The 27,019-nt window shown below is 42.2% G+C and overlaps 1 protein-coding gene across 6 annotated transcripts; it reads right to left on the bottom strand.

Moving 5' to 3' along the window:
* On the bottom strand, positions 1–26,584 carry Max (MYC associated factor X). Of its 6 annotated transcripts, none has more exons than XR_013090757.2 (6): positions 26,325–26,584; positions 25,581–25,607; positions 17,666–17,773; positions 2,753–2,876; positions 2,211–2,299; positions 1,439–1,525 (listed from the first exon to the last, which is right to left on the bottom strand). XR_013090757.2 is itself a non-coding variant. In XM_076850349.2 (5 exons), exons 1-5 carry the CDS (start codon positions 26,358–26,360, stop codon positions 1,338–1,340), a joined length of 483 nt encoding a protein of 160 aa, XP_076706464.1. In that variant the 5' UTR covers positions 26,361–26,584; the 3' UTR covers positions 1–1,337. The 6 variants fall into 6 exon arrangements, 3 of the variants coding, with proteins under 3 accessions (XP_076706464.1, XP_076706465.1, XP_076706466.1); XR_013090756.2 differs by having other exon boundaries at positions 2,215–2,299; XR_013090755.2 differs by having other exon boundaries at positions 1,440–1,525; positions 2,199–2,299.
* Between the last annotated feature and the right edge of the window lie 435 nt (positions 26,585–27,019).

Genomic DNA, 27,019 nt, shown 5'->3' with positions numbered 1-27,019 from the left:
CAAAAAGGATAAAATAAGTTTTTATTTATAGTCTTATAGTAAAGGGGGAAGCCTTAACTTGCAAGACAATTCATCGGCAGTATGTACAACATACTTTTTATTTCCATGGAATGGAATCAAACACAGACTGAGACTACAGAGTATACACCAGAGATCAGCAAATGCCAGGAACAGAGTGGGAAAAAGACAAAGAAATGAGGCCTAAACACACAAAACCCTTCACTGGGATCTGTTGACCACAGCCAGAACCAGGGCTGGATCACACAATGGAGACAAGTTCCGGAACAGGAGGAAGTGGGGTGAGGGTGGGGAAGGGGCCGCACTGGGGTGCGGGTTTAGTACCAGGTAAATTGCTCTTGGAATTTATATTACAAAATCAGTTGGCTCTATTTCTTAGAAATACACACGAAAAGAAAGGAAGAGTTGATCATTACTTTATGAATCTGTCGCTTTGCAATAACCGACATCATCAGAAATAGGGACAATTCACTCAGATTCAAATTTCAGTAGCAGGAAATAAATATCAAAACATCATCACTGGCCCTCAATACAAAACCTCTACCCCACCCAATGATCCCTCCCTGTCCCACCCCCAAATAACCACCCCCTACCACTCTCTGGTGGCTGCCGCTTCACTGCTGCCATCTCCCATACATACCACAAGTGTCACTCGGCCCTCCTTAAGGCTGGCACTGCAGGCTTAAACAGCTGGCTGAGAGAAGCGGGAGTGAAACGTGCCAAGAACTCTGCAAATCTGTCCCCACTTTCCTTTTATACCACAAACTTCTTCAAGGTCTGGTCTTTCAACGAGTGATAAATAGCTTTTTAGGAAAAAAAATCCTTACGAAGGAGAGGGGGTAATTCTGATTACTCCAAACTGGTCATCTTCTCAAAGTAGAGCAGTTCACAGATTCACAAAGTCTATCAAACAAAGGCGAGGGGGACCGGGAGGAGAGGCCCGGCAGGGCAGGCGTCCTCCAGGCATATGCCCCGAGGGGCTGGAGGAGCTGGTGGGGTGGGCAGGACACCATGTGCTCAGAGGTCCGGCCGGCCGTCTGTCCTCCACAGAAAAAGCTGCCAAGTTGGGGTGTTTTGGTTTAAAAACGTCTGGTGGGGACAGGGAATCCCTGAAGGGAATACATTTAAAAAAAAAAAAAATAGTGGAAATAGGGAAGGAGAACGAGAGCTGTTGTCCAAGAGCTTCTACGTAAAAATAAAAATTAAAAAAAAGAAAAATAAAGAGTCTTTTAAATGGTTCTGAGGGTTCTAATGATGAACTGAGAGGAGGATGAGACGACGGAGGAGACAGTTTTTATTGCTGGCCTGCCCTGTGTGGCTTAGCTGGCCTCCATCCGGAGTTTCTTCCTGCTTTGGGGCTCTTCAGGCTCTGACTCTGAGCTGGAGTCAGAGCCCCCATCGAAGGCAGAGATGGTGCTGCCCTTGGCGTTGGTGTAGAGGCTGTTGTCTGAGGAGGGGTAGTTGGTCTGCAGTTGGGCACTCGACCTCGCCTTCTCCAGTGCACGGACTAAAAGGCAACCGAGGGAGCACATTACCAACTTCTGCAGACTCAGGGAGCAACCAAGTCTCAGACTCAGGGTCCAGCCTGTTCTTCCTAAGGGCTTGTGTGCTGGCCAGCCCAGGCTCAGGGTGGCTCAGACAGAAGAACTCCCTTCGAGTGGCTGTTCCACACACACACTTCATTTCCCTTCCCTCTTTTCCCAGCTGGACCTGGGTTCCTGGCAGATATAGCCAGTTACTCTGCCACCCCACCCAACCCTGAAGAGAAGGCTTGTGATGTCACCGTTCTGCCATGGAAGCCCAGCCTAGAGACCAGAGCATGAGCTCCCCGTGGGATTCAGCGGTGCAATGACAAAGAAGAAGCCAGCCCAGCAATGCCAGGCTCCACAAGGGTGTGAAGGCCACACAATAGCAGGAAAAGATGATGTAAGATGTATTGGCCAAAGAAAAGTTTTGGTTTAGCTCTCATGTACAAGATCCACTTGGAATGACAAGCTGGACACTTGGAAGCAAGTCACCGATACACACAAAATACCTGGGCCTTTTGACAGATAGCCCCTACATGCAGGTTGCTCGGCCCCTTAACCAACCCACTGATGCCACCCGCTGCCCATCCCTTGGTTCAGCTCAGCTTGAATAAAACCCATTCGTTTTATTTATTTTATTTGCGGTGTTCTAACCCAGGTGGTTACTTGCATTTCCTTTTACTTGCATCTTCCATGAGGGAGGAAGAGAAGTGAATTCCCCAGGAACAAAGAACTTGATCAGCTCTGGCTTTCCCCTGTGGTTGTAGGAAAAGGCGGGTGTGAGCATTTGAGAATAGCAGGGGCCTGGCCCGTAGGCTGCCCTGATTGGACTACCATTGACAATGGGGAGGGCTCACTGTCCCTGAACACCTGGAGTCTCTGGTACTTACAAAGCACATTCCATTCCAAGGACCTCAAAGCTCTTATCAGACACCTAATGCCAGGTGTGGTCCCTATTGCAGACGAGCACCTGAGTCCCGAGAAAGGGAGAGATCAGGCCAGAAAAGATACAGCCTCCAATGTCCAACTCCCTAGCTCCACTGTATCCTCACTGCCGGCTCAGGTCCTTCCTCTAACACTCAACTACAAAGCCGAGACTGCTTCTGAGGCACGCTCTGGGACTGGCTGACTCTGCAGGCCCAGGTGTGAAAGCCCCGACCTGGCTGGAGCATAGCAGGGCCAGATGCCCCACAAGCTCAGCCGCTCACCTTGCTGCTCCAGAAGAGCATTCTGCCGCTTGAGGTCATCGATATCTTGCTGGTGCGTGTGGTTTTTCCTTCGCATATACTGGATATACTCTGTGGCTTTGTCTAGGATTTGGGCCCGGGATGCCTGTTGCAATATGAGAAAAAGCACAGGGGACAAAATAAAGACCGAGTCTGGGTAGTGAGGGACCCATGACCTTCCACGGCCCTGCATGGGAAACTGAAAACAGGAGGGCAAGGTGGGAAAAGGCCAAGGAAAGAGTGAAGGATACTTAAGGCCTTCTTTGTGCCAAAGTTTCCAGTGCTTCAGAGCTTACCTCACAAGCACAGTCTCAGAAGGAGCTCTGCTAGGAACCCAAGGCTCAGAGGAGTACACTGGCTTATCAAACCACCAGTTAGACAGCAATGGAATCTGAGCTCAGAGCTGGGGCTGTCTAACTCCTGAACCCTCACTCCTCCCATCCCCTCTGGTTCTTACGGTTGCATTAAAGTCTTCAGCTTAGCTTTGTCTGAAAACATCAAAATCCTACTTAAATGAGAGCTTGAGTCACTCATACTCTGCTAAGGTCTGGTCAGTGGTCCAGAATGAAAAGAGCAAGATCTTGGCTGGAGCTGGCTAGGGGTAAGAGTAGATACAGTGGTTTGCACCAAGGTCTTAGACCTCAGTCAAATCCTCAAACCATTGTTAACTAGTTCTAAGTGAACACCGCTGTTGGGTCACTGAGCCTTCCTGGCTAAAGAGACTTGCATGAAAACTGTTAGTGCCTGATGTCAACACAGGAAGGGCACGAGATTGAGCCACTTCAGGAAGCAACCACATCTCTACAAGAGTCACGGATGGCACTGCCCTATCAGAGGAACATGCTAATAATCAATAAAATAGATGTCAGGTCCACTGTGTCTGGGGGATTTTCTCTGAGCTGCAAACACGGCCAGAGTTACTTATGACCACGCAACCAGCAGTCAAATTGGTAGAATGGAACAAAGCCAAGAGAAGCCCAAGGCAGGGTAGACTAGTAGCTGAGATATATCATTCATGCCATAGAGGCTTCTGAGCAGCAGGAAAGCTTCTTATTACAGGAAGGCAGTTCTCCACAAGTCTGTATTACAAACCAGTGGTCCCAAACAACCAGAATACAGCCGCGGGGAAAAGAAAAGAAAACCTCCACTCTCAGGCTAACAAACTAAATTTACTTGTTTTGAATCCTAATAATCTCAAATTATAGACGTCACAATGAAGTGGGTAACGAGAGTGGTATGCAAAGCCTCAATTTATTTGCCAGCCCTTGAAAGTACCAGAATTTCTAGGCTTTCCTCTTATAATGTCCTTAAGGCAATTTCCTCACGAGGAAATCATTTGGATTCAATCAATCATTTTTATCTGATGTGAATTATGTGCAAGGTACTAAGCAGACACTACGGGGAAACAAAATGTATTAGTCATGGCTTCTTTGCCCAGAAGCTTACTTACTATCTAGCTGAGGAGGTATTATCTACACACAGACAAATCACATGCAGTGCTGACAAGTGTAACCTGACTAGTACAGATTACAAAGGCCATAGGAAAGGGGGAAAGGTGGCTTCTGGTGGGGATGATTCCCTACTGTGTGCCAGGGTCTTGTCTCAGTGCTGCATTTCTCTTTCACACACACATTCCCAGGTGAAATAGTGAACACTTTACACTTTGTTAGACCAACATGGGATTTGTGGGAAAAGGTGGTGCTAAGCAGGGAGAGTAGCACAGTCAAGGGCAGGGGGTAAGGGAGAAGCCAGATCTGTCTCCTTAGCTGAATGGTTAGCTTATATAGAAAGAATGAGAGGACATAACAACAGACACTTCAGATACTGTATCCCACACTTCTGCAAAGGGGCCATACTAGGGCCTAGTTATTAGGTGAAAAAATAGAGGGGGAAAAGGGCAATAATTAGGAGGCACTAATTAAAATACTCTGCCTTTTGGATACTAAAGATGGAACTAAAACTTGAGTAAGAGGGTATATGAGTGATGGCAGTTTGAGGATTCAAGAGACAGAGGCAAGCTCTATATTGTCACTACTGAGCTCTGTACCTGTAGAAACATTCTTCTCTATGGCTATTCCTGATCCAAACAGAATTCCTACAAGATCCCACCTGGCCCTGCAAATTCTACCCTCTCCATCACTAATGATATTGCTATGCATATCTATACCCCAATCTCTCTTAAAAACAAAAATTTCTTGGGGGGAAGGGGATGGCGGTACATGCCTATAATCCTAGAGGCTTGGGAAGCTGAGACCCTAAGCAACTTAGCGAGACACTTAAAATGAAAAATTAAAAAAAAAAAATTTTTTTTTTCAGGATGAGGAATTAAACAAACCCAGGCACTCTATCACTGAGCCACATTTCCAGCCCTTTTCTTTTTCTTCTTTTTATTTTAAGACAGGGTCTTGCTAAATTGCTATAGCTAGACTCAAATTTGTGATTCTCTTGCTTCAACCTTCCAAGTAGCTGGGACAGGATTGCACCATCATGCCTGGTTAAATTTGCCTATTTCAAAGCTATTTTCTCAACTAACAGTTCCCAGAAGACCACATTATCTCTTTAACACCCATGTGCATCTGGGACCAGGGGGGAAAAAAACATAATTTTTAAAATGAAAGCGCACTGGCAAATATAAGTGATGACTTCTACTGAGTAGCACTCTATATTCCCAGTTGCACCCTCAGATATTTATACATGAAACCAGGAAATTAGTACCAAGAAGTAAAAAGTGAATGGTGAGCCCAGCTTAATAAGCCAGAATAAGGAAAAATCTCCATGATGATGGCAGTTTCCACCTCAGGATAGTTTTGTGAAGAAGATTAAAATTCCTAAGTGGTCAAAACACAGTGTCTTGGAAGTGTCTGGGTTTAAACTCAGCCCTTCTTCCACCCACTTCTTAAAACAGAAGTGCTCTGGGTCTCATTCAGGGTGCCCTTAACCCCTTAAAAGAATAATTCAGAATTAATCTTATTTTATCTTTCCTAGGATACTCAGAAAGAACTGAAATCCAACAAAAAAATTTAGAAGCACAAAACAGCCAGCACCTTCTTAGTGCAGCAGGCAGCATGTTAGTCTCATAAAAAGCACAAAATACAAAATGTCCCCCATCTTGCATCTAATCTGGGGGGCTGAAGTTAGAAAATGCTAGATTCACCTAAAATCCCCTCCGCTCACACTTTTCCAAACCACACAAAATCATGTGACAAGCCATAGCACCAAGATGTGAGCAGGCTCTTCCTTGCCTTTATGAGTTTATAATATGTACATAGTAAACATGAAGTCTCCAAGAAACCCAGGGATTTATGGCATGGACTATGGAACAGCCCTGGGTTTTTAGTTTCTGTTTCCTGAGAAGCCTCTCAGTCACTTTAGTCAACTGACAACATTCACGTGAGTATGCTGACCAGACAGGACCTGGCAAGTCAACATGATGCCTTTGGGTAGTTAGTGAGGACAGCATGATCTTTTTTCCCTTCTAGTTTTTGCAATGAGAGGGAACTAATTTCTGATTCTACCTTTCTAAGCAGAAATGGCTCTCCTGAATAGTGTAGACACAGCCATGTCTACCATTTAGACAATAGGTAGCTGGGCCTCCTATACAGTAATGTGAGTCAGGCCTCTCTCTTACTGGAAGCCACACAAAGGATGCCAGGCAACTCAGATCTTGTTCCAAATCTACGCCTGCATTCAGCAACAGAAGTAATGATGAAGACAATAATAATGGCAGCAGATAACTCTTACCAAGCACTTATTAAGTGTCAGGCATCCTCACACAACCTTTGTATATTATTTCTAGCACTTTATAAAAAGGGAAACTGAGGCACAGAGTTGTAACTTAACCAATGTTTCATATGTGTAACTAATAGGAAATAGAATCAGAATTTGAACACAGGCCTCCAGGACACCCACATTTTGAAAACAGAGGCAGTTGTAAATCCACTTTAAAAAAGATCAACAGAATTGCAGGAACAGTGTTGTCACAGGAGAATGAGAAGGAAAAGGACCTCAAAACGAGTCACTCATTTGCCTACAGGGATGTCAATGAAAACCCTAGTGAAGGTGGTTTCCTAGCAGGAGTGAGAGTTGAAGACCAACTGTAAACTGTCCACCCAGGTGCAGGAGTGAGCTGAAAGTGAAGCTTGTCTTTAGATTTTGGTTGGGGAAAAAAAAAAAAAAGAAGTGAAAAATAGCAGCTTATAAAAATAGCAACACTAAAGGAAGACTGTTTTTTTTTTCCTTTTTAAGATGGTAAGAACCAAACAGGCTCCCAGAGAAAAGAAACAAACAGGAAAAGCCCAAGATGCAAGATAGCCTGAGAGGACTGAGTGAACCTGGCCCAGTAGGAGGAAGTGTCAGCTCCCCGCAGTGCTGCTGGCTTCCTTGTCCCTTGGCAGCCCAGAAGGTAAAAACAAAATGGATGAAGGAGAAGACCCTGGGTGGGTCAGTAAGGCCCTGCAGATCTCTGTCCCTTCTACTGTTCACGCTGCAGTTGTCTGCTGGGCGGCATGTGCACAAAGAGGAAGGTCAGCCTACCCTCCAGAGGTACCACTTTCACAGAATTCTGCTTCCAACAGATACCACGCACTCCTCAAATCATGGCAAGAATTAACTTACATATTTCACAAAAGGATGGGACCCCAAAAGAGTTTGATTCCAATTAGAACCTTTTCTTTAAAAAAAAAAAAATTCTTTGGTTGTAGATGTATACAATACTTTTATTTTTTTTTATGTGGCACCAGAGATCAAACCCAGTGCGTTATGCATGCCAGACAAGCGCTCTACCACTGAGCCACAACCATGGCTCTAATCAGAACCTTATAAGACCCTGATTCTAGAAGCCATTGTCACTGATGCTTAGGATCAGGTCCAAGGTCCTTTTTAAAGCAGTGGTTCTCAGTGGTTTCACACATTTCTGGTGCTGTGAATCTTATTACAGTAACTTGGATTGTGGGAAAAGCCAAGTTGTTCTAGAAAGCAGGTAGGCAGAGAGCAGTAGTACTAGATCATTAACATTAGGAACAGGACTGCCCTCCCGAGGTCCCAGCGCTGACCTGAGAAACAATGGTCCTTTCCCCATTCATATCAAAAACAGATCACATGGCATAAATTGGCGTGAACATACTTTATAACAAAGATATAAAAAATTGTACCCTATATGTGTAATAAGAATTGTAATGCTTTCCACTGCTGTCGTGTAGTTAAAAAATTAAAAAACAATAAACAAACAACAACAACAAAACATATCACGCTGGGTGGATGCTTCAGCTATCTTCTTCTCCCAAGAAGCAAACTGCCATATCAGAAGGAATAAAAAGAACTACTGTAAGTTGGTCTGATGCCCCAACTTACTTGCTTTATTTTGAACTAGGTATTTTAAGGAAAATAAAGTCATTTATTCTGTGAAAACTATACAAGCTTTTACATGCATTAAGGGCTAGGGATAGCTGGTATATTATTTCCACCTTTTGAGATAAAAATCTTTTTATTTTTTTGATCTTTTGAAAATAAAAATTAACAAACCTGCATAATATTTGGGTGTCCAATAAACTAGTTAATTAAAAATTGGCCAATGCCAACAAGGAAGGCTGAACGGCTGTGACATCGTTGTTGTTGTTTTTCTTTTTTTTGTTATGTTATTTAGAGACAGTCTCACTGAGTTGCTGAGGCTGGCTTTGAACTCCAATCTGGATGAGAGGTCTCTTGAAGGCACCCTGCTTCTAGGCCCTCTGCTGGACCAGCTGCAGGACTATTTGTTGATCATCAGGAAAAGGCAGTGCTATCATGCCCTGCATGGGGCTTAATTAAAGCCAGGAGTCAGATATTTGTTTAAAAGTTAACACAAAACATTCTTTTTTCTCATGCTTTTGATGGCTTGAAACCAAGGTGTGGCACTTTCCCATCAAACTTTGGCTGTGAAGCATAGTTCCCCAAAAAGGAAACAGAAAGTAAATAAAGAGCATTTACTCTCACAGGTAATAAACAAAATATTATATTTCTACTATATTATTACTATATTACTACTATATTAGTCATCCTCTTAAAAAAAATTTCAATGATGGTGATATTGGGAGTCTCAGAATACTACTGTCTTTAGAATTTGTTTGAAAAAATAAGAAACGAAAGAAGAAACGAAGACATGAAAACAACCCTCCTGAAACCATCTTGCCAACACACAGCAAAAACCAGATGCTCATACCCATGCTGGGACTCTAGTCTGTGAAAATGGCCATTCACCAGAATGTTCTCATCACCACAGTATTTATAAAATTTTAAAACTGGACACAATCCCAAATTAACCAACATTAGGCACATGCCTAAGGACTAAATATGAATGCTGCATCATCTGGGGGAAAAAGCATGCTATTATTTAAAAGCAAAAGTTTTCTAACAATTTAATCCATGGAAAATAGGCATATTAGGGCTGGGGTGGTGGCTCAGTGGCAGAATGCTTGCCTAGTATGTGTAAGGCTCTGGGTTTGATTCTCAGCACTGCATATAAATAAATAAAGGTCCACTGACAACTAAAGGAAAAAAAAAATTTTTTTTAAAGTGTGCCTATAAAGAGACCAGAAAGGAGTACAGGAATTAATAGTGTATTTCCATTTCCATGCTTCTTATTTGCCATTAATAATTTCATGGACTTAATATTAATTAGTCTTTTTTTGGGGGGGTGGGGGGAGAAGCATGTTTCTTTGATATCCACTTTAAGGCAGTGTCCAATTTTATATTGAAGTTGGAAAGAATGTATCTTAAAATTGCACTACCCAAAGATACATACTAGCTACCTGGCTAAGAAACATCTGAAATGTGACTATTCTAAATTGAGATGTGCCAGAAATACACAATGCACAAGATTTTTTAAGACAGGTGTGGGGGTGGTATACACTTGTCACCCCAGTTCCTTGGGAGACTGAGGCAGGAACATCACAAGTTCGAGGCTTGAGGCCAGTCTAGGCAACTTTAGCAAGACCTGACCCTGTCTCAAAATAAAATTTATAAGGGGTTGGGAATGTAGCTCAGTGGTAGAGCACTTGCCTAACATGCATCAGATTCTGGATTCAATTGTCAGTACAGCAAAAACAAAACAAAAAACTTAGTGCAATAAAATAGTATAAATTATCTCTAATGATTGTACGTGCTAAAGTTGTACTTATTTTTAAATATTAGGGTCAAATAAAATATATTAAAATAAGTTTTCACTTACACTTTTCTAGCATGTCTTTTAGAAAGTTTAACTGCATTTAAATTACTTAAAAAGTATTTGTTACTCAGTAAATTTCTAGCTGGGGCTGGGGATATAGCTCAGTTGGTAGAGTGCTCGTCTTGCATGCACAAGGCCCTGGGTTTGATCCCCAACACCATTAAAAAAAAGAAAGAAAGAAAGAAAGAAAGAAAGAAATTTCTACCAAGCATCATATTGTCATATTCCTTAGGTCAAAGGAAAGGTTGCACTTGTGGTAGATGAAGAAAGTTTTTTTTCTTCTTCCCATTTTTCTGAAGGTTTTCAATTTCATCACGGGGAAAAAAAGAAAAGAAATGCTAAAAAGAAGGCCTAGTAATCCATCCCCATCCTTCCAAATATCAAATGCAAAAAATGGCGGGTAGTATCTCCTTGCTCTCTAGTCCTCCTCAGGGGAGTCAGACCTCTGTGCACTTTGCTCTGCAGAGATTCCTGGAGTGATTAAAGAGGTTTCTGCTCTCCAGAGCATCACATTTAGTCAGGTGATAAGATAACCACAGAAATAAGAAAACACAAGAGGCCCATAAAGGGCCACTGAAGTTAAAGGGCCTTAGTTCTAAGAGTAGGGAGGGAGAGGCTGGCAGGATAAAGTGCCTGGACAGGGAGGCCTCTGAGTAAGTCTCTTCAACATGAGACCCAGACATCATATGGGCCACAAGGCTAGATGGAGTTGGACTTGGAGGAAAGACCTCAGAGAAGCAGAGAATGACATTCCTGCGCAAACAAAGGAGGTGGATACTGTCCACAATAACTGGAGAAATAATGGAAGGAAGGAGGAGAAGCAGGCAGGCAAATTAGTGCCTCAGAGAAGACAATGCTGTCCTCTCTTGAACAGGTAATGAAGAGCTCTTGGAGATCTGCAGCAAGACACAAATTCAATTTTTTTTAATTTTTTTTTTTTTTTAAGTTGTTGATGGACCTTTATTTTATTTATTTGTATGTGGGACTGAGAATCGAACCCAGTGCCTCACACATGCTAGGCAAGCATGTTACCACTGAGCTACAACTCCAGCCCCACTAATTCAATTTTTAAAGAATTAAATGAAGGGCTGGGGATGTGGCTCAAGCGGTAGCGTGCTCGCCTGGCATGCGTGTGGCCCGGGTTCGATCCTCAGCACCACATACAAAGATGTTGTGTCCGCCGAAAACTAAAAAATATTAAAAAAAAAAAATTCACTAAAAAAAAAAAAAAAAAAAAAAAGAATTAAATGAATGGGCTGGGGATATAGCTCAGTTGGTAGAGTGCTTGCCTCATATGCACAAGGCCCCAGGTTCAATCCCCAGCACCACAAAAAAAGAAAAAAGGATTAAATGAATACAGTTACAATGGTTGAACCTGGAGCTTATGAAGCTATGAGCAACTATGGACACAATTTATGCAGCAGAAAATTTAAGGAGATGCTAACTTGGAGTCTGGTCAGATAACAACCTTCATGAATAATACGTGAAACGGGTAGGATTATGGTTTACATGTTATTTAAAAGACATCCATTCTAGCAGCCTAGATATGATATACACACAAGTGTTGCAGAATGAACTGCCTGCCTTAAAGGCATCCACTGGAAGGAGTCATCTCCCAAAATCGTGTGGCCAGAATAGATAGGGAGCTTCCTCCCCCCAGTTTAAAGAACTCATTGTGCTCCCTGTTCTTTGCCAGTCATTAAGTAAGAAAATGACCAAAAAGAGATATATTCCCTGCCTTAACGTACTTCCTATGATGCAGTGTGAGTAGACAGTCATCAAATAATCACACAAATCTACATAAATTACACCAGGCTGGACATGGTAGCACATGCTTTTAATCCCAGCTACTTGGGAAGCTAAGGCAGGATCTCAAGCTTAAGATCAGCCCCAGCAACTTGGCAAGACCCTATCTCAAAATACAAAAAAACAAAATATAAAACTGGAGATAGCTCAGAGGTGAAATGCTTGCTTGGTACATGAGAGGCCCTAGGTTCAATCACCAGGATTATAAAACAGCAAACAAATAAATAATCCCACACTGGGTTAAGTGGGAGAAAGTCTTTGGCCTCAAGAATTTAAACCAGGCATGGAGGAATCTGTCTGTAATCCCAGCTAATCAGTAGACTAAGGCAGGAGGATCACAAAGTTCAAGGCCACCTGGGCATTTAGCAAGATCCTATTCTCAAACAATAAAAATAAAAAGGGCTAGATCTGTAGCTAAGTGGTAGAGTGTTTTCCTAGCATGCACAAAATCTTGGGTTCAATACTCAGCACCCCTGCCTTCCTCCCAAAAAAGAATCATCACATTCTTGTCACAAGGACTATTTGGTTTTAACATCTATCTGTGAAGAAAATCAGATTTTAAAAGGAAGGAAACAGAATCACTCAGTCTTTTAAACTTCCTAGTGATGTTTATCATTGGTAATTGTTAGGTAAAATTCTCTTTCCCAGCAAGAGAGCAAGACCCTCAAAAGTAGACACCCTCTATTAGGCCTTTAAGCCTCTATAGCACTCACAGGGTCTCAGTCACACAGCTGAGGACACAGTGTTAGTGTTATTTTCTTTAAAGGACTGAGCAAGCTGCTGTTTTCTCCGGCTCTCTCTATAACTATAGACTGAGAACTTACTATGTGCCACAACCTGTGATGGGAGCTAATGGGTGGTGCCTCAGTTTCACCAAACTCCAGAAATTCCAAACTGAATGCTGACTAGAAGAAATGTTTTTATTTTCATTTGAGGTTATGTTATCTCTTTTCTTCATAGCTCTCACCAGGAGGGAGAAATGCAAGCACAACTGCCTGAGACAGCAACACACAGGCATTTAGTAAGAGACTTATAAATGAGAAACTACTATAAACTGCTATAGAGCTACAAATAGCAATGGAGTCATGATTGAATCATTTTGGCTCAGGTTCTGGAGCTAACTCATGGACAGAATTATACTCCCATGTAAAGGCAACCTGACAGGCTGTCCACCAAGATCTTGCCTCCGCACAAACATGGTGAGCTCAGTGTCAGTAAACCACTACATAACATTCCCTAATACCCAACTAAGGACTCTAAAACAAAGAATAATTTCCATTCAAGAAAAGTACCATCTCTCTAAAGATGGTGCCACAGTCTAAGATCAACCCTCACAGCCTAACTGTAATTCCATCCCATCTTTCCTGGTGAGCTCCATGTCCAACTGAAAAAATTTAAGAGACCCAATGACTCAAAACAAGAGCTCAAGGGTCCACTTGTTAACCCTGGAATTGATGGCAAAATCCAAATAAATTGCCAACTGTAATGATTTATGGTGGGGGTGGTGGTGCTGAGTGCAATAATGTGGACTTTGAAATAATTCAAACTTGCAATGACTCTCAAGCCTGCATTTCAGTGTTATCTTACAAATGTCACCTCAGAGTAATATTTCTGTAGCAGCCATGGCATGACATACTGCCAAAATTAATGTCTCTAGCTGGAGAGAAGTCCCAAAATAATGACAAGATTTAAACAAGATCTTTAAAAATATATCCTTAAATTGTAACCCTACAAAGTGGCAGAAAGATGAAATTAGTTCCAAATTCTAGTCCTTGTCCAACTACAGATTGAAATGGGGATCTTCAGCTGTTTTCTCACCTCTGATAGCAACATTGGCAGGAGAAGCAGGAGTAGTGATTGTTGGGTGATGGTATAATACCTCACAGAACTGTTTGTGGATTTAATTTTACATTGCAATACAGATGATAGTTAATAATTTTTTTCCACAATCGTGGGGAGAAAGCCTAGGTGAGTGCTCTACCAACTGAGCTATATCCCCAGTCTCACTGATATTTTTAGTTGTAGGTAGACACAATACCTTTATTTTTATGAGGTGCTGAGGATCAAACCCAGTGCCTCACACATGCTAGGTGAGAGCTCTTCCTCTGAGCCATAATCCCAGCCCCTCACTGATTTTTTACTTAAGTAAAAGGTGAATGTTCTTCATAATCTTCATTTTATAACAGAAACATAGGATATTTTAGCAAATGCAGTTTGGGTCTCACATTTGAAGTTCATTCTTTTTTAAAAATTTTTCTCCTTTTGTGTGCATGTGTGGTACTGGAAAAAAAACCCAGCGACACTTTACCCTAAGTTACATCCTTGGTGCTTTTATAAGATTTTGAGGCAGAGATTTGCTAAGTTACTGACGCTAGTCTCAAAAAAATTTTTAAATACTTTTTAAAAAAATATTTATTTTTTAGTTTTAGGTGGACATAACATCTTTTTTTTTATGTGGTACTGAGGATCAAACCCAGTGCCTCACACGTGCCAGGCGAGCAAGCTACCACTTGAGCCACATCCCCAACACCAAGTCTCAAAACTTCCTGCCTCAGTCTTCTGAGTTGCTGGAATTACAGGTTTCTGCCACCATATCTGCCTTCTTTTTGTATCCTCTATTTTTGGTTAGAATCCAATGCAATCCAAACTTCTCTATTAAAAAAAAAAAAAAAAGGCTTAGAATGTATATGATAGATAATCCAAATGGTAACTAAAAAGTCATTTGGAGATGCTCAAATCAAGAGAGACCAGAAAATGAAAAGCCCAAATCAAAGCTTTCCAAATTTCAAGAATCTGAGCTAAGGAGGGCATGGTGGCACACCCCTGTTATCCAGCAACTTGGGAGGCTGAGGCAGGATGGCAAGCTCAAGGCCAACCTGGACAAATAAACAAACAAAAACAACTGGGACCCTGTCTCAAAATATAAAGGGCTGGGAATGTAGCTCAGTGGTAGAGCACCTAACTTTAAACCTGAGTACAAAAAAACAAAAACAACTGAGCTAAGTACCCCAAAACTGTGTCACAGAGTAAAATAATCATTTCATGACTATTTACATTAATGTCACAACCTTAATTGCTGCAATCCCAATAAAAAATTAGTCAATTTCCTTTGGTTCAAATACCACATTTAAAAAAAAAAAATTACAACATTCAGTGAGAAGTCAAGTCTGAGAGACCAGTTCCGTTAGACTCACTGTACCTGTGAAACTGCTGACAGACTAAGAGAACAATGAAGGTCATGCTCACCATACCGGAATGGGCTGGGTTCAGCCAAAGTGAAGAGCACACAAGACAAGAGGATTCTGAAGTTAGAATGGCATCTAGTAAATTCTCAAATTGGGGTGCTGCTGATTAACAAATCTGGTTCCTCTAGACTGCTCCTCTCTTACTTATAAAAAGTGTGAGCTAACAAGATCTCCTGTGACCATCCTTTCACTCAATCCTTTAGCCTTCCTGGCCTCTAAGTTTCCTCAGTTGGCCAAGGAACGTTCCCTGGTTCCTGCCTCAGGGCTGCTACTTCACTGGCTGGCCCCGTCTCTCTGCCTGGAAGGTTCATCACTAGATGGATGTAGTTTTTTCCTTCACTTCCTTCAAATCTTCACTCAAATGCCACCTTGCCAGTGAGACATTCCTTGTTTGCCTAAATTAAAATCACAACACTTCCTTCCTGGTTTAATTTTCCTTCATAGCTCTGATCTGTCAATAATTATTATTCGTTCATTTTCTATCATTTCCTTATCCGAATAAGGCTTACTTCTGTTTTGTTCACTGCTGTATTCCCAGCATCTAGAACAGTGGCTGGAATATAGTTGATTCTCAGTAAATATATGATGAATGGAGTGAGAAATAAGTCAAAGGGCACAACAAATGACAAACTAGTCTGTTTTTAAGGCTACCTAAGTCAAATATCAACTGCCACCCTGCTCCCAGTAGTGAGGATTGAAGCCAAGGGTGCTCTACCACTGAGCTATATCCCCAGCCTTTTTTGAGACAGGGTCTCACTAAGTCACCCAGGCTTGACATCAAATGTGCAATCCTCTTGCCTCAGCCTCCCAAATTGCTGGGATTACAGGTGTACAGCATTGTGCCTAGCTAAACCTTCAACTTTCTTGAAGAAAGGAAACAGGATTTAGGATAATGAGATTATAAGGACTTAAGAAAGAATGTTTTAGATATGTAAAATAGTGTTGGATAAGGAAGAGGTATAGTTCTGGCTTCTTTCAAAGTGTTTTTCAAACTTAAAAATGCCTGAGAATCACTAGGCTGCTTGTTATAAAAGCAGGCTTCCAGGTCTACCTCCAGGAAGCCGACTTGGTAGTGATTTTGATGTGAGTGGTCCACAGCCCACCCCTTGGGAAGCACTGATTTCACACCACTACTTCAAGCAAGACGTAGAAGGCAGCTCTTGTCCATGTAGGTCACAGAAACTACATTAATTGGTAACACTGTAAAGAATAAGCACTGTCAACAGCTGAGACATGCACAAGAGATAAACTTTTGCACGTGTGTACTTCAACTAAAAGGGTGAGTCTCTCTAGTCATAAAAACTTCCTGTGGTACTTAGTGCTATACCCAGGAATGTTGTTATTCCAGGTTAAGTACCTTTGTTTGGGGCCATCAAATCAAGCCCATACTAAGTAGGTTTAACCCATGGCAAATTCTGGTTTTGCAATACTAGGTATTCACATGGCCTGCTTTATGTTTTTCATAAAGGTCAGACCCACCCCACGCTTCAGCTGCATGAAAGCCACACCTTAGATAAAGTATAAAACACATGTTACCATAGTATAAAATGATTCAATGGTTCCCAATTTAATATTAGTTAACCAAACAAACCCAGGACCCCCAACACAGAGCTAATCAGGAGAGCTACTCAAAGTACACCCAAAAGCAAAGACTGTTCATAACAAAAGATGTTTCTTTTTCTTTTGTGGTGCTAGGGATCAAACCCAGGACCTTACACTTGCTAAGCAGGTGCACAACTGAGCTCCATTTCCAGCCCAAAATAGCTGTTTCTTTAAACACTGTATCACTGACACCCCCTACCCCCTGCAGGCACAACCATAGGTCTTCTTCCCAATTTGCCACTTACTCCACTGAAAGGCTGCAGAGACCAGGCAGCTACACCAGCATTAAGGATGGAATTAACTATGCAAACAGACGTTTCCTCCAAATTCCAAGGAGTGACCTAAACCCTAAGACTTTTGCTCAAAGCTTCTGTTTTTTGAATGCAGAAACAGCTGGTTCCTACCCCTTTAGGAAAAATACTAGTTTCTGGAGGCCATCAGTGGGGCTGGGGGAAAGAGAATGGCTATTTTTTTCCTTCTATTTCTTATGAATACCTTACTCAAGTTTTTTGTTCCAAAGCTTAAATCATTCTTTACACACTTTGGAAACAAAAGCTATCTGGGCTGCTAAGTCACCCATGCCCAGATGGATTCACAGACATGCCTGGAAATGTTCTCTTACACTAGATATTGATGTAGAAACTTACAAAAGAATTCTCAGAGGTCTGGGGACTCAATACCTTGGAACTTCAGAGTGTTCCCAAACTAACTATAGGTTAAGCTCTTTGCTAGAATGTATAGTTATAATAATTTCCTGAATTAATTTATTACATGTAATACTGAGTTTGAAAAACCACTCCTACAACAGCTCCATTCTATCTGAGATATATATATATATATATATATATATATATATTTTGTTGTTGTTAAGGATAAACTAGAGTAAGTAAGGTGTGTGAGGATATACCAAAGAGTCAAAAAAGAAAAGAAACCATGCCATCTGAATATCTCTTACTGTATTTCTTTACAGACAGGAGTGTCCTCCTAATTTCCACAAGTTGTAAGCTAGGGGTGGCCAACTGGCTTTCTCAATAAACTCACCTTCTCTCCTTGGAGTGACGGGACTGAGTCCCGCAAACTGTGAAAGCTGTCTTTGATGTGGTCCCTGCGTTTTCGTTCCAGTGCATTATGATGAGCCCGTTTGTCAGCCTAGAAGAATGGGAGAAAGAACATTAGGACACCACTCCTTTGGCTTGGTACAAGGTGAGTGGGGTACAGCCTGGAAGTATATGCTGTCAGCGCTGTCTCTGGTGAGTGGACTGGGAAGATTGGTCCAAGTGGGCAGTTAGGAGTCTCCAGAATTAGGCTCTGCTAAAGGGGGAGAAAGGGGTGAGCAAGGCTTGCGACAGGAACATCCAAAGTAGCTCGATGCATCCAGCTCATGCATAAGTAAAATCAAAGTTATTCATGGGGACAAAGTGTGACTCTCCTGCAACACCAGAGTCCCAACTTACTTATGTGACACAACAGCTACCAGATGGTGGCTGGGAGGAGACTAGGGAAATCTCCAGTGGGTCCCTTCAAAAGATGTGATTACCCCCATTGTAAGAGATTCCGGCGGAGGGGGTGCCCCAGGGAGAAGTGGAGTCACTGGTGCAGTGCTCCTCTCCACGTGAAACCCACCACTGGAGGATCTGCCCGCCTCTCCAGTTGCTAAAAGGCACTAGTTTAACCCTCTCATCAAATCATACAAGAGAAACTAAAACCTCCAGAAAAACCCAGTTGCATAAAATCTAAGGTCATAATAACAGAGCTGATAGAGATGCCAACCACATATGGAGTCCCGTTTCCTAAAGCACATCCAAGGTGCTATCCCTCCAAGGGCTTCCATTCACACGGCTGAGCCAGAAATGTAGTTCTCACAAGACAGGCCTTCTGACACCCACAAGCTCTGAATAAATTCCTTCAGACACCTGTGGCAGGTCAGGCTAATTAGGCATTTTTGAAATACTCAAACCAAAGTCTTTAACCTGTCCTGCTCCTCCTTAAAATCACAAAGAAGACAGCAAAGACAGCCAATGAATCAGGAACAGCAACAGATTCCAGTAAAGACAGTGCTGGTGAGCACTATGAGGGAGCTTCAACTTGAGTACTGTGAGGTCACTGTTAAAAGGACATCCCCTCCAAATGGAACACAAGTGCTGAACTTAATCCAAAGCAAGAATTGTACCACACTTACACTCTGGTAATTATGGAGAATAGGCTCTGAGATTTACCTTGAATATGCCAGGTTGCAAGGAGCTAGCCTACACAGCAAGTCTACATATGGGAAAATGAGGTGGCTTTAATCCACTCAGAGAGGGCAAGGAATTAAAAAAAAAAAAAAAAAAAAAAACAAGAGTAAATAACTTGGCTTAGCACAATAATAATGCCTCCAATGAATTTTTGTACTAGACAAGATGTATAGACAAAAATCTACTATAAAGACTAGAGCTGCGAGGATGAAAGAATTTGCAATTCTCATATTATCTAATCCTAAAGATCTGAGTCGAACCAGAGGAGAGGCCAGGAGCAGTTGTGGTCATTTTAATTACTTCCTGGTCTCTTAAGCATACACCTCACCAATAGCTCTACTGAATGGACATGTGGCTCCCTTCATGGTCATGGTCCTTCAGAGCATGCCACTCTTCGAGGACAGAAGCTAGAAGCACTTCTAAAGCTGTCCCATCTTAAGTCAGAATTCACTATAAAGTGAGAGTACCTCCTGGACCACAGAGATGTATAGAATAGTATGGGGAATCTAAGAGGATTATCAAACTCAGAACACCAGATGACCTGTTGCTAGAGGACTTCAATCAGAGGTGCTCTGGTAATTTTTTTTTTTTTTTTAATTTTGGTGCTGGGTATCGAATCCAAGGCCTTACACATGCTAGGCAAGTGCTCTACCACTGAACCACATCCCCAGTCCAGAGATAGGTACTCTGCATCATGACACAACATTAAAGCGAGAAAATTATAGATATTTTCTAACAGCAGTATGAAATACCTTGAAGGAATTAAACATATTTAAGTACTCAGTCTTTGTCCAATTTTTTGTTCCCTCTAGTCATCTATACAAAGGTAAACTGGGCTGGGCCTATACCTGAGGTGCTTAGAAGGGCTGACATTTGGCAAGTATCTGCCTCTTCAGTGTTTGCTGTGTACTCTCCAAGAGGGTCTATTTACATGCAAATTAATCGCCCAGCTTTGGTCTCTAGCAGCAGCCCAAGATACTCAGTCTACTAAATCACCCTGAGTCCTGGCCCTCCTCCCAGCTTAAGAGCTGTGCACAGAAGCAGTGACAGCAGAATTACCCACAATCCCTCCTGTTGATACAAATAAAATTCTAATCATCTGTTTTCTTTCTGGGAGAGCACTGTAAATCACAAACAGCTAGAATCAAGTTGGACTTGGTTTTACTGAGCCTGCACTAGAGGCATGGAGAGAGGTAAAACCTAACATTGAATCATCCCCACAATGCACTACTCTCCTCCCATTCACTGAGCCCTGAAAGGACTCAAATGGACAAGTCTTTTGGTTAGAGGACTGTAAGTGAACTTGGCTGTGGACCATCAGCAGAAATCTTGGCTTCTCATCTGGGGCGCCAGCCAAGTTTGAGAAGTTGGCTCAACAAGGAAAAGGCAGCAGTCCACTGCCTGGTAGAGAGCCTGGGCTGGGGACTGTTGTTCTCAAAGTAGGGGATGGAATTTCTGTGGTGGTTCCAAGCCCAATTTAACTAGCAGATGAGTGGAACCTTAGACCAATCCCTGCTGCCATGTCCATCCCTGAGCAGCTAGGCCTAACCAAAATCAATTTTAAAGCTCTTGACACAATGGCAAGTATATATTTTTTTCTCTTCTTCAAGCCTCATTTGCACAAGCAAGTTAAAAAACATGCAAAACTAACATGCCTAATTCCAGGCAACTCTGAATTATATCACCAGTGGCTTAAAAGAGCACATGTAAAACTGAAAACCTAACATGAGGTTGAAAATTCTCTTCGGGAAATATTTCCAAACTACAAATCCATCCAGCCTGATTACCCCATTCCACCCCCACATCCAGAGGGCCCAAACCTGAGTTTATCACTGGCTTGTTAACCACCTTCCTCACTGGCAATCCCTTCCCAAAGGGACAAGATTTCAGAGTTGAGAAGGAAAATGGGTGAAGACTCTCAGTGTATGGCATCAGAGATCCTCCCACAAACTCAAAAGCATTTTTCTTTTTTTTTAAAGACCAAACAATTGTGTCTTGAACAAGTTAGACTCAGCTCAGATGAGCAAGCTTTCTCGCCTGCTGTCCTAAGAAAGATGTCATGACATTGAAAACTGTGGTACTGAAAGTACCCTTGCCAATTAATTAGGTACGACTTGAGTTAGGTAACAGAAGACTTCTTGGGTTATTCAGCAGGCCCCCAAATATCACCCCAATACATTCTCCAGGAGCAATGGCTGGATGCTGCTGGCTCTTCAAGCACAATGGACTGCTAGTTTCTGCCAGAAAGCCTTTCCTTCAGGGCAGCCTAACAAATACTAAGGGGCTAAGCAATACCAAAGAGTGGCCTGCAGATGCTCAACAGGAACTACAGCACCAAATTGCTTCCAGCTTTGGCATCTCTGCCAAAATTTTACTTAGTCTCTCAGTTTTTATTTCCACTAAACTAAACTTCTGTACTGGTAGCCAGAATAAAAATCTTCACCTACAATGTGTCCATCCCTGATACTAACAAGCAGATGTATTTTAAGTGTTAAATAAAGACATTATTTTATTGGCCAATGAATTGTTAAAACTGGCAGGAGGTTTATCAAAGCCAAGGAGTTCTGTTCAGAATTGAGGGAAATCTTTCAAAATTGAAATAATAATTTTCAACTTATTGCACAGAGAATGCATCTTCTTTAGAGGCATGACATCAGTCCGCAATTCTAGGCAAACAGCATGGGGACATAAATGCTTCATTATTCAAGTATGAACAAGGTTCTAAGAATACTGCCATTTCTTGCAAGTTACCTTACACCTAGTCCTTTTTACAAGGATTCCAATATGGAAAATATAGATTCCAATATAGAAAATTCTCAGCAATATAGGGAACCTGTGTTGCCCAGTAAGCATTAACTGCATTTAAGGAATTTAAGAATATAGCCAGAGTTGTGGTGCACACCTGTAATCCCAGTGACTCTTGGAAGACTGAGGCAGGGGGATCATAAGTTCAAGGCCAGCCTCAGCAACTTAGTGAGACCCTCAACAACTTAAAATAAAAATTAAAAAGACTGGTAAAACCCTTGGGTTCAGGCTCAGTATGTATACATACATGTGTGTTTATATGCATACATAGACACATATATATGAATCTCAGTTCATTTTAGAGGGAAGATAGCACTGCTTATGACTATTATCAAGCTATTCTTATTTAATAATTAGGACACTGAAAAAGGAAAAGGTCCCAAATTCTCATCTGGAAAAAAATCTATTCTTTATTTCTGATAAGAAACAGAATAAATAAAACTGAATTTCAAAGCAACTTAAAATATATATTTGAATCAACATGAAAATTGCAACATGAAATAATGGGCAACTGGGATGATATGAACTCACTAAGGTCCCTAACATGAAGACATTAATTGCAATTTCCCAACACCTCTCCTGCTTGAAGTTGACTACCTAGTTATATATTTCGGTCATCTAATGAATATATTTGTTTTCAAGGTTTGGTGAAAACAAATGTGCCTCAAAGAACTGGGGAACACTATTATCCAAAGATAACATTATATTAGAGCCACTTAAAAGGAGACAATTGGTGAGACAATTTTAATTGAAAACCAAATTGGATTCACTGGTCAACTCTTATACCACTATTGGCATCTCAAGGAAGAAGAAAAAAGACTCAAACATAAGAACATCTTTCTTATGAGAAGACAATACCTTCCTGAGATCTCAGAGGAATGACCAAACTCATTCCCTTCTGAATATACTACAATTCCTCAAGAAACAAAGAGCACTGAGCTATTAAAAATACTTCACACCAGAAAGGTCCAGAAGTAGAATTGCAGAGATCTGTTTTTAAACCCCTAACAGATACACTGTAAATGCAACATGTTCAGTTACAATACATTGGAAAAGGCCTTCGTTTCCTGATCAACAGACTAATGCTACATTTCTTATATGCTTCCACCTTTTCCCACAGAAATTTCCCAAATAAAGCAAAGGGAACCTCTTGTATAATATACTGTTCCAAAAATTTATCTTTAAGTGTAAAAGTTTCCCTTCAAAAAAATAATAAAAATAACATAACATCAGTGGGATTCTGTGATGTACTGAATTTAGTAATATTGTCCTGGGTAACTTCCTTTAACAAAAGCTTACTGGTAACTGGAGAAGCTATTTTGCGTTTATACTAAGGCAACAAAAACATTCGTCAAATCAGTTTCACTTTCTGTTACAGTTAGCCTCATTTCCTAATTCTGTTCGTGCTGAGTATCCTGCATATTTCCCATAGTAAGGCCTACAAATTGTAGTGACATTTTAAAATATGAATGTCTCTTTTTCTATCAGGCCAATAAAACATTTTCCAAGTAACTTTTAAAAAGATCAACTATTGTCCTAAGTGATTGTTCATAGTCTACATCTTTTTCTGAACGTTTTTTTCCCAAGGCAAAACTTAAGTTTTCTCCAAAATTAAAAAAACATATGTTTATGATCTATACTAAATTTCAAAACAGTAAACAGATCTAATCAGGGGGAAAATGGAATCCTTTTTTAATCTACCCATTCACAACACTTTGATATACTGTGAAACTGTCTAAAACTCATCTGCTTTTTTTCCCATCCTATTTTGATTACCTTGTGCCAGACAATACTTAAGTCAACAAGCAGGTGTGTCAAATTAAAAACAAAGGGTCTTGAGCCACTGGGCTCAATTCCTATCACCAAAAAACAAAACAAAGCAAAGGGTCAAACCTACTTCTCTTGTCTATCTCTCAAAGTCAAAGGAAAAAAAAATCCTAGGCACATCACAGCAAACTAAAAACATCTATACAAAACAAGGAGATTAGAATTCTAGAAGAGTGGAAACTTTTTAATTATTCAGTAAACGAATTTATATCAATACTCATGTGGAAGAATATTTTGAAAAGCAGAAAGCTTTCAAGAACTGTGAGCCAAAATTTCACAAAGAAAACTTTTTTCTCATTTGAAAGCCAATATAATCCCAATTCAATGAATGATTCTGCAAAGGAAGCCTTACCAATCCTACCCTCCAACCCTGATCAAACCCTGGGGCAGATTTTACAACTGAAGACAAAAAAAAAATTTTTTTTTTAAACGAGTGAGTCCCAAACACAAAACTCCAAGTACACATTATTAAGGATAAAATAATAGTAACTGTAAAAAAAAAAAAAAAAGGCAATTCAATGTTAAAATATACTCAAATATATTTATAAATTTAAGGATGTGACAATATTTCAACAAAAAATAAAACAAATTATTTTTAGTTAACTATTATCCTCATAACAACTGCTTCACCAGATTTTTATGGAAATATCAGCTCTGAACAAATGAAATTTGTCTTCATGCCTATCTTCTTTGACAACCTACATAATCCTTTTGGTCGCTCTAAAGAAGAATAGGTACAACTAAGAGAACTTGCCTTTACCCTGAGATTATTAAATTTTTCCATCAGATATTATGAAAGTGGCATCCTGCAAACTCTTTAACAGTTTGGAGAAACTGCTGTTTCGTACACCATTTTAAACATAAGAAAAATGGGGACTGAGAATATAATTCCAGTACAGTGCTTGTCTAGCTTGAACAGGGCTCTGGGTTCAATCCACAGCATGGTGCAAAAAAAAAAAAAAAAAAAGGAATAAAAATCAGAAAAATAACAAAATCTGGATTTCTAGTTTTTCTTTTAAAAATAGAATAGAAAGATCTTGGCAACAGTGAGTCCTCACTCCCACTTACCAACCCATTGGATTTGAGTAGTGGCTGCCTTTTTAGAAGTGACATATGCTTTCCAGTACCCCAGTCCTCACTCCTCCTATCTAATTCTTGACAATCTCATTGCCTGGTCCACACAGGCAGATGAATTCTTGACCTCCCCCCAACTCTTACTGGTCCCAACTCCAAGTATTAGACACTATGATATACTTGTTTCTCCTTTTTCTCTTTTTACTGGGTCTATTTTTCCTCCTATCTATATCCACATTACTGTCTCAGACTCCAAAGACATGAGATAAGTATCTATACAAATCCACAAAACCCATCGACTGAGAACATTAATATCAAAACCCTAAGAAATTATTTTAGCACTCTATGGTTATATCCATCACACTTCTGCAAAGGTGTCTCTGCAATGCCCCATTTCAACATTTGTTTTTCTTTATATTTCTCCTTCAACTCAAATATAGAGTCAGACCACAAGAAGCTGTCTGTACAGGACCTTTCAGGATTCGACCTTAGACTCCTCTACATTTACAATTTTTGCATAAGAATACCATGCTGTGCTAAATTCCTTGGGTCTAGAGCAGTCACATGACTTTTGGTTAAAGGAGATTACTGCATGTGGCTTCAGCTTCACACAACTATGCAAACAGAGTTTAAAAACCTACTTGTTCTTAAATGAATCTTCTGGACACTTTGCCGTGAAACAATGCTACCATTCTCTTCAGAATGCTTTATTTTTTCATTTCTTGCTTATATAGTGGTAGCTGGATCTCTCACCTGAAAACTACAGAACAATTCATTTCTTTGCACGCAGCTCCTCTCACTCACCCAACTCACTAGAATTTACCACCTGAGAATCTAGAATCATGGAATTTGCAAACCCCTTTCCCCAACCCCAGAAGGCCCCACCTCACCTTAGCAGCTAACAGGAGAGTTTACTACAACATGAAAAGTAATAAAACAACCCCTTTTTTTCTCTGACCCCAAAAAGGATTAAAATTGCACGGAAATGAAAATGAAATGGAGAGTAGGAGACGTACCGCAGATTGAAACCTCGGTTGCTCTTCCTGGAATAAGAGAGAAAAAAAATAGAAAATATAGAAGTTATTTTTACACTTCGCATTCAATAATAAGAAAGAAAATGCCGGCGGCGGAGGAAGCGGCTGGTGGGGAGTCAGCCCGACACCCCTCCCTCCCTCTCTTCCCCCTCACCCCAACCCCCCAGCGGGATCCGGTAGCAGGGTAGGAGGGTCCCGAGCGCAGCCCCTCCTTCAGGGATCCGACCAGGGCCAGAGGGGTCGGAAGACTGCCTCCTCCCTCGGACCCAGCTCGGGCATCTGAGCACTCCCCACCCTTCACCGTCCGCCCTCACCCCCAGAATCCGCGGGTCACGGTAGGAGGGGGTCGCGGACCCAAGGGGCAGGTCCTGAATGCCGTCCCCTTCTCCAGGATCCGGACAATGGGATCCCGGGCACACCGCATCCCTGTCCCCGGATCCTGAGCGGGGTGGGGTAGTGGGGGAGGCCGCAAAACCCTTCTCCACGGAAGGAGGTGGGGGTCCCGGAGGCCGCGTGTCTGCTCCCCACCTCCAGTCCCAGGAGGCCGCTCCGGCCGGGAGCCCGGAGGGGAGCGAGCCGGGAGCGCGACGCAGGCGATCCCAGCCCCCAGGGAAGGGGAAGAAGGCGGCGGCAGCCCGGCCCCCTCCCGCCGTCGCCCCGCTGGGAGCCCCGGCCGCTGTCCCCGCCTGACAACCCGCACGGGAAGGAAGAAGCCCCGGGACTCACGTCGCTCTCCACCTCGATGTCATCGTTATCGCTCATTTCCTACGGCCCAGGGAGCGGCCACTGCAGCGGCGATGGGGAGGGGGAGGGGCGGAGGGGAGGGGGAAGTCACCGACAACAACAAGCCGAATGCCCCCACACACACTCTCACTCACTCACTCACTCGCTCTCTCACTCACACACACACACACACACACACACAACACGGGCGAGAACCACCTCCTCACTGCAGCACCGGATCAACGGCGGCACGCACGCCCGATCTGCCCCCCGCCACGTGACCGAGCTCGCCGCGCCTGGGCAGCCGAGACTTGTAGTCCTCGTCCCTCTGACTGGCGGCCCGGTGAGCGCCAGAAAAACTACAAGTCCCATAAGGGACCGCACCCAGTCACCGCCTGCCCGGCTTGTTGACGAAGCCCAGAGCGCCTGCGCGTCCAGGAGGGGGCGGAGGGAAATGGCGCGGTGCCTGCTGGGAGACGTAGTCCGCAGACCGCGAGTTGTCAGGAGGTTTTCCTCCCGAGGCAGCAGAGAGGCTGCCGGGAAGACAGGACACGTGGAGGGAGCTGGGCTCCTGGAGCCGGCCGCCGTCTGAGTTCTGGGCGCTGGGCCCAGGGGACTGGGTGGAGGCTCTTGGGGAGAAGCCGGCTCCCTAAATAACGCTGTCTCTCCTTGGCGCGACTGGTTTTACTTTGACTTTT

This window comes from Callospermophilus lateralis, chromosome 3 (genome assembly GCF_048772815.1).
Source record: "Callospermophilus lateralis isolate mCalLat2 chromosome 3, mCalLat2.hap1, whole genome shotgun sequence".
Classification (NCBI taxonomy): Eukaryota; Metazoa; Chordata; class Mammalia; order Rodentia; family Sciuridae; genus Callospermophilus; species Callospermophilus lateralis.
This window is presented reverse-complemented; position numbering and strand designations above follow the sequence as displayed.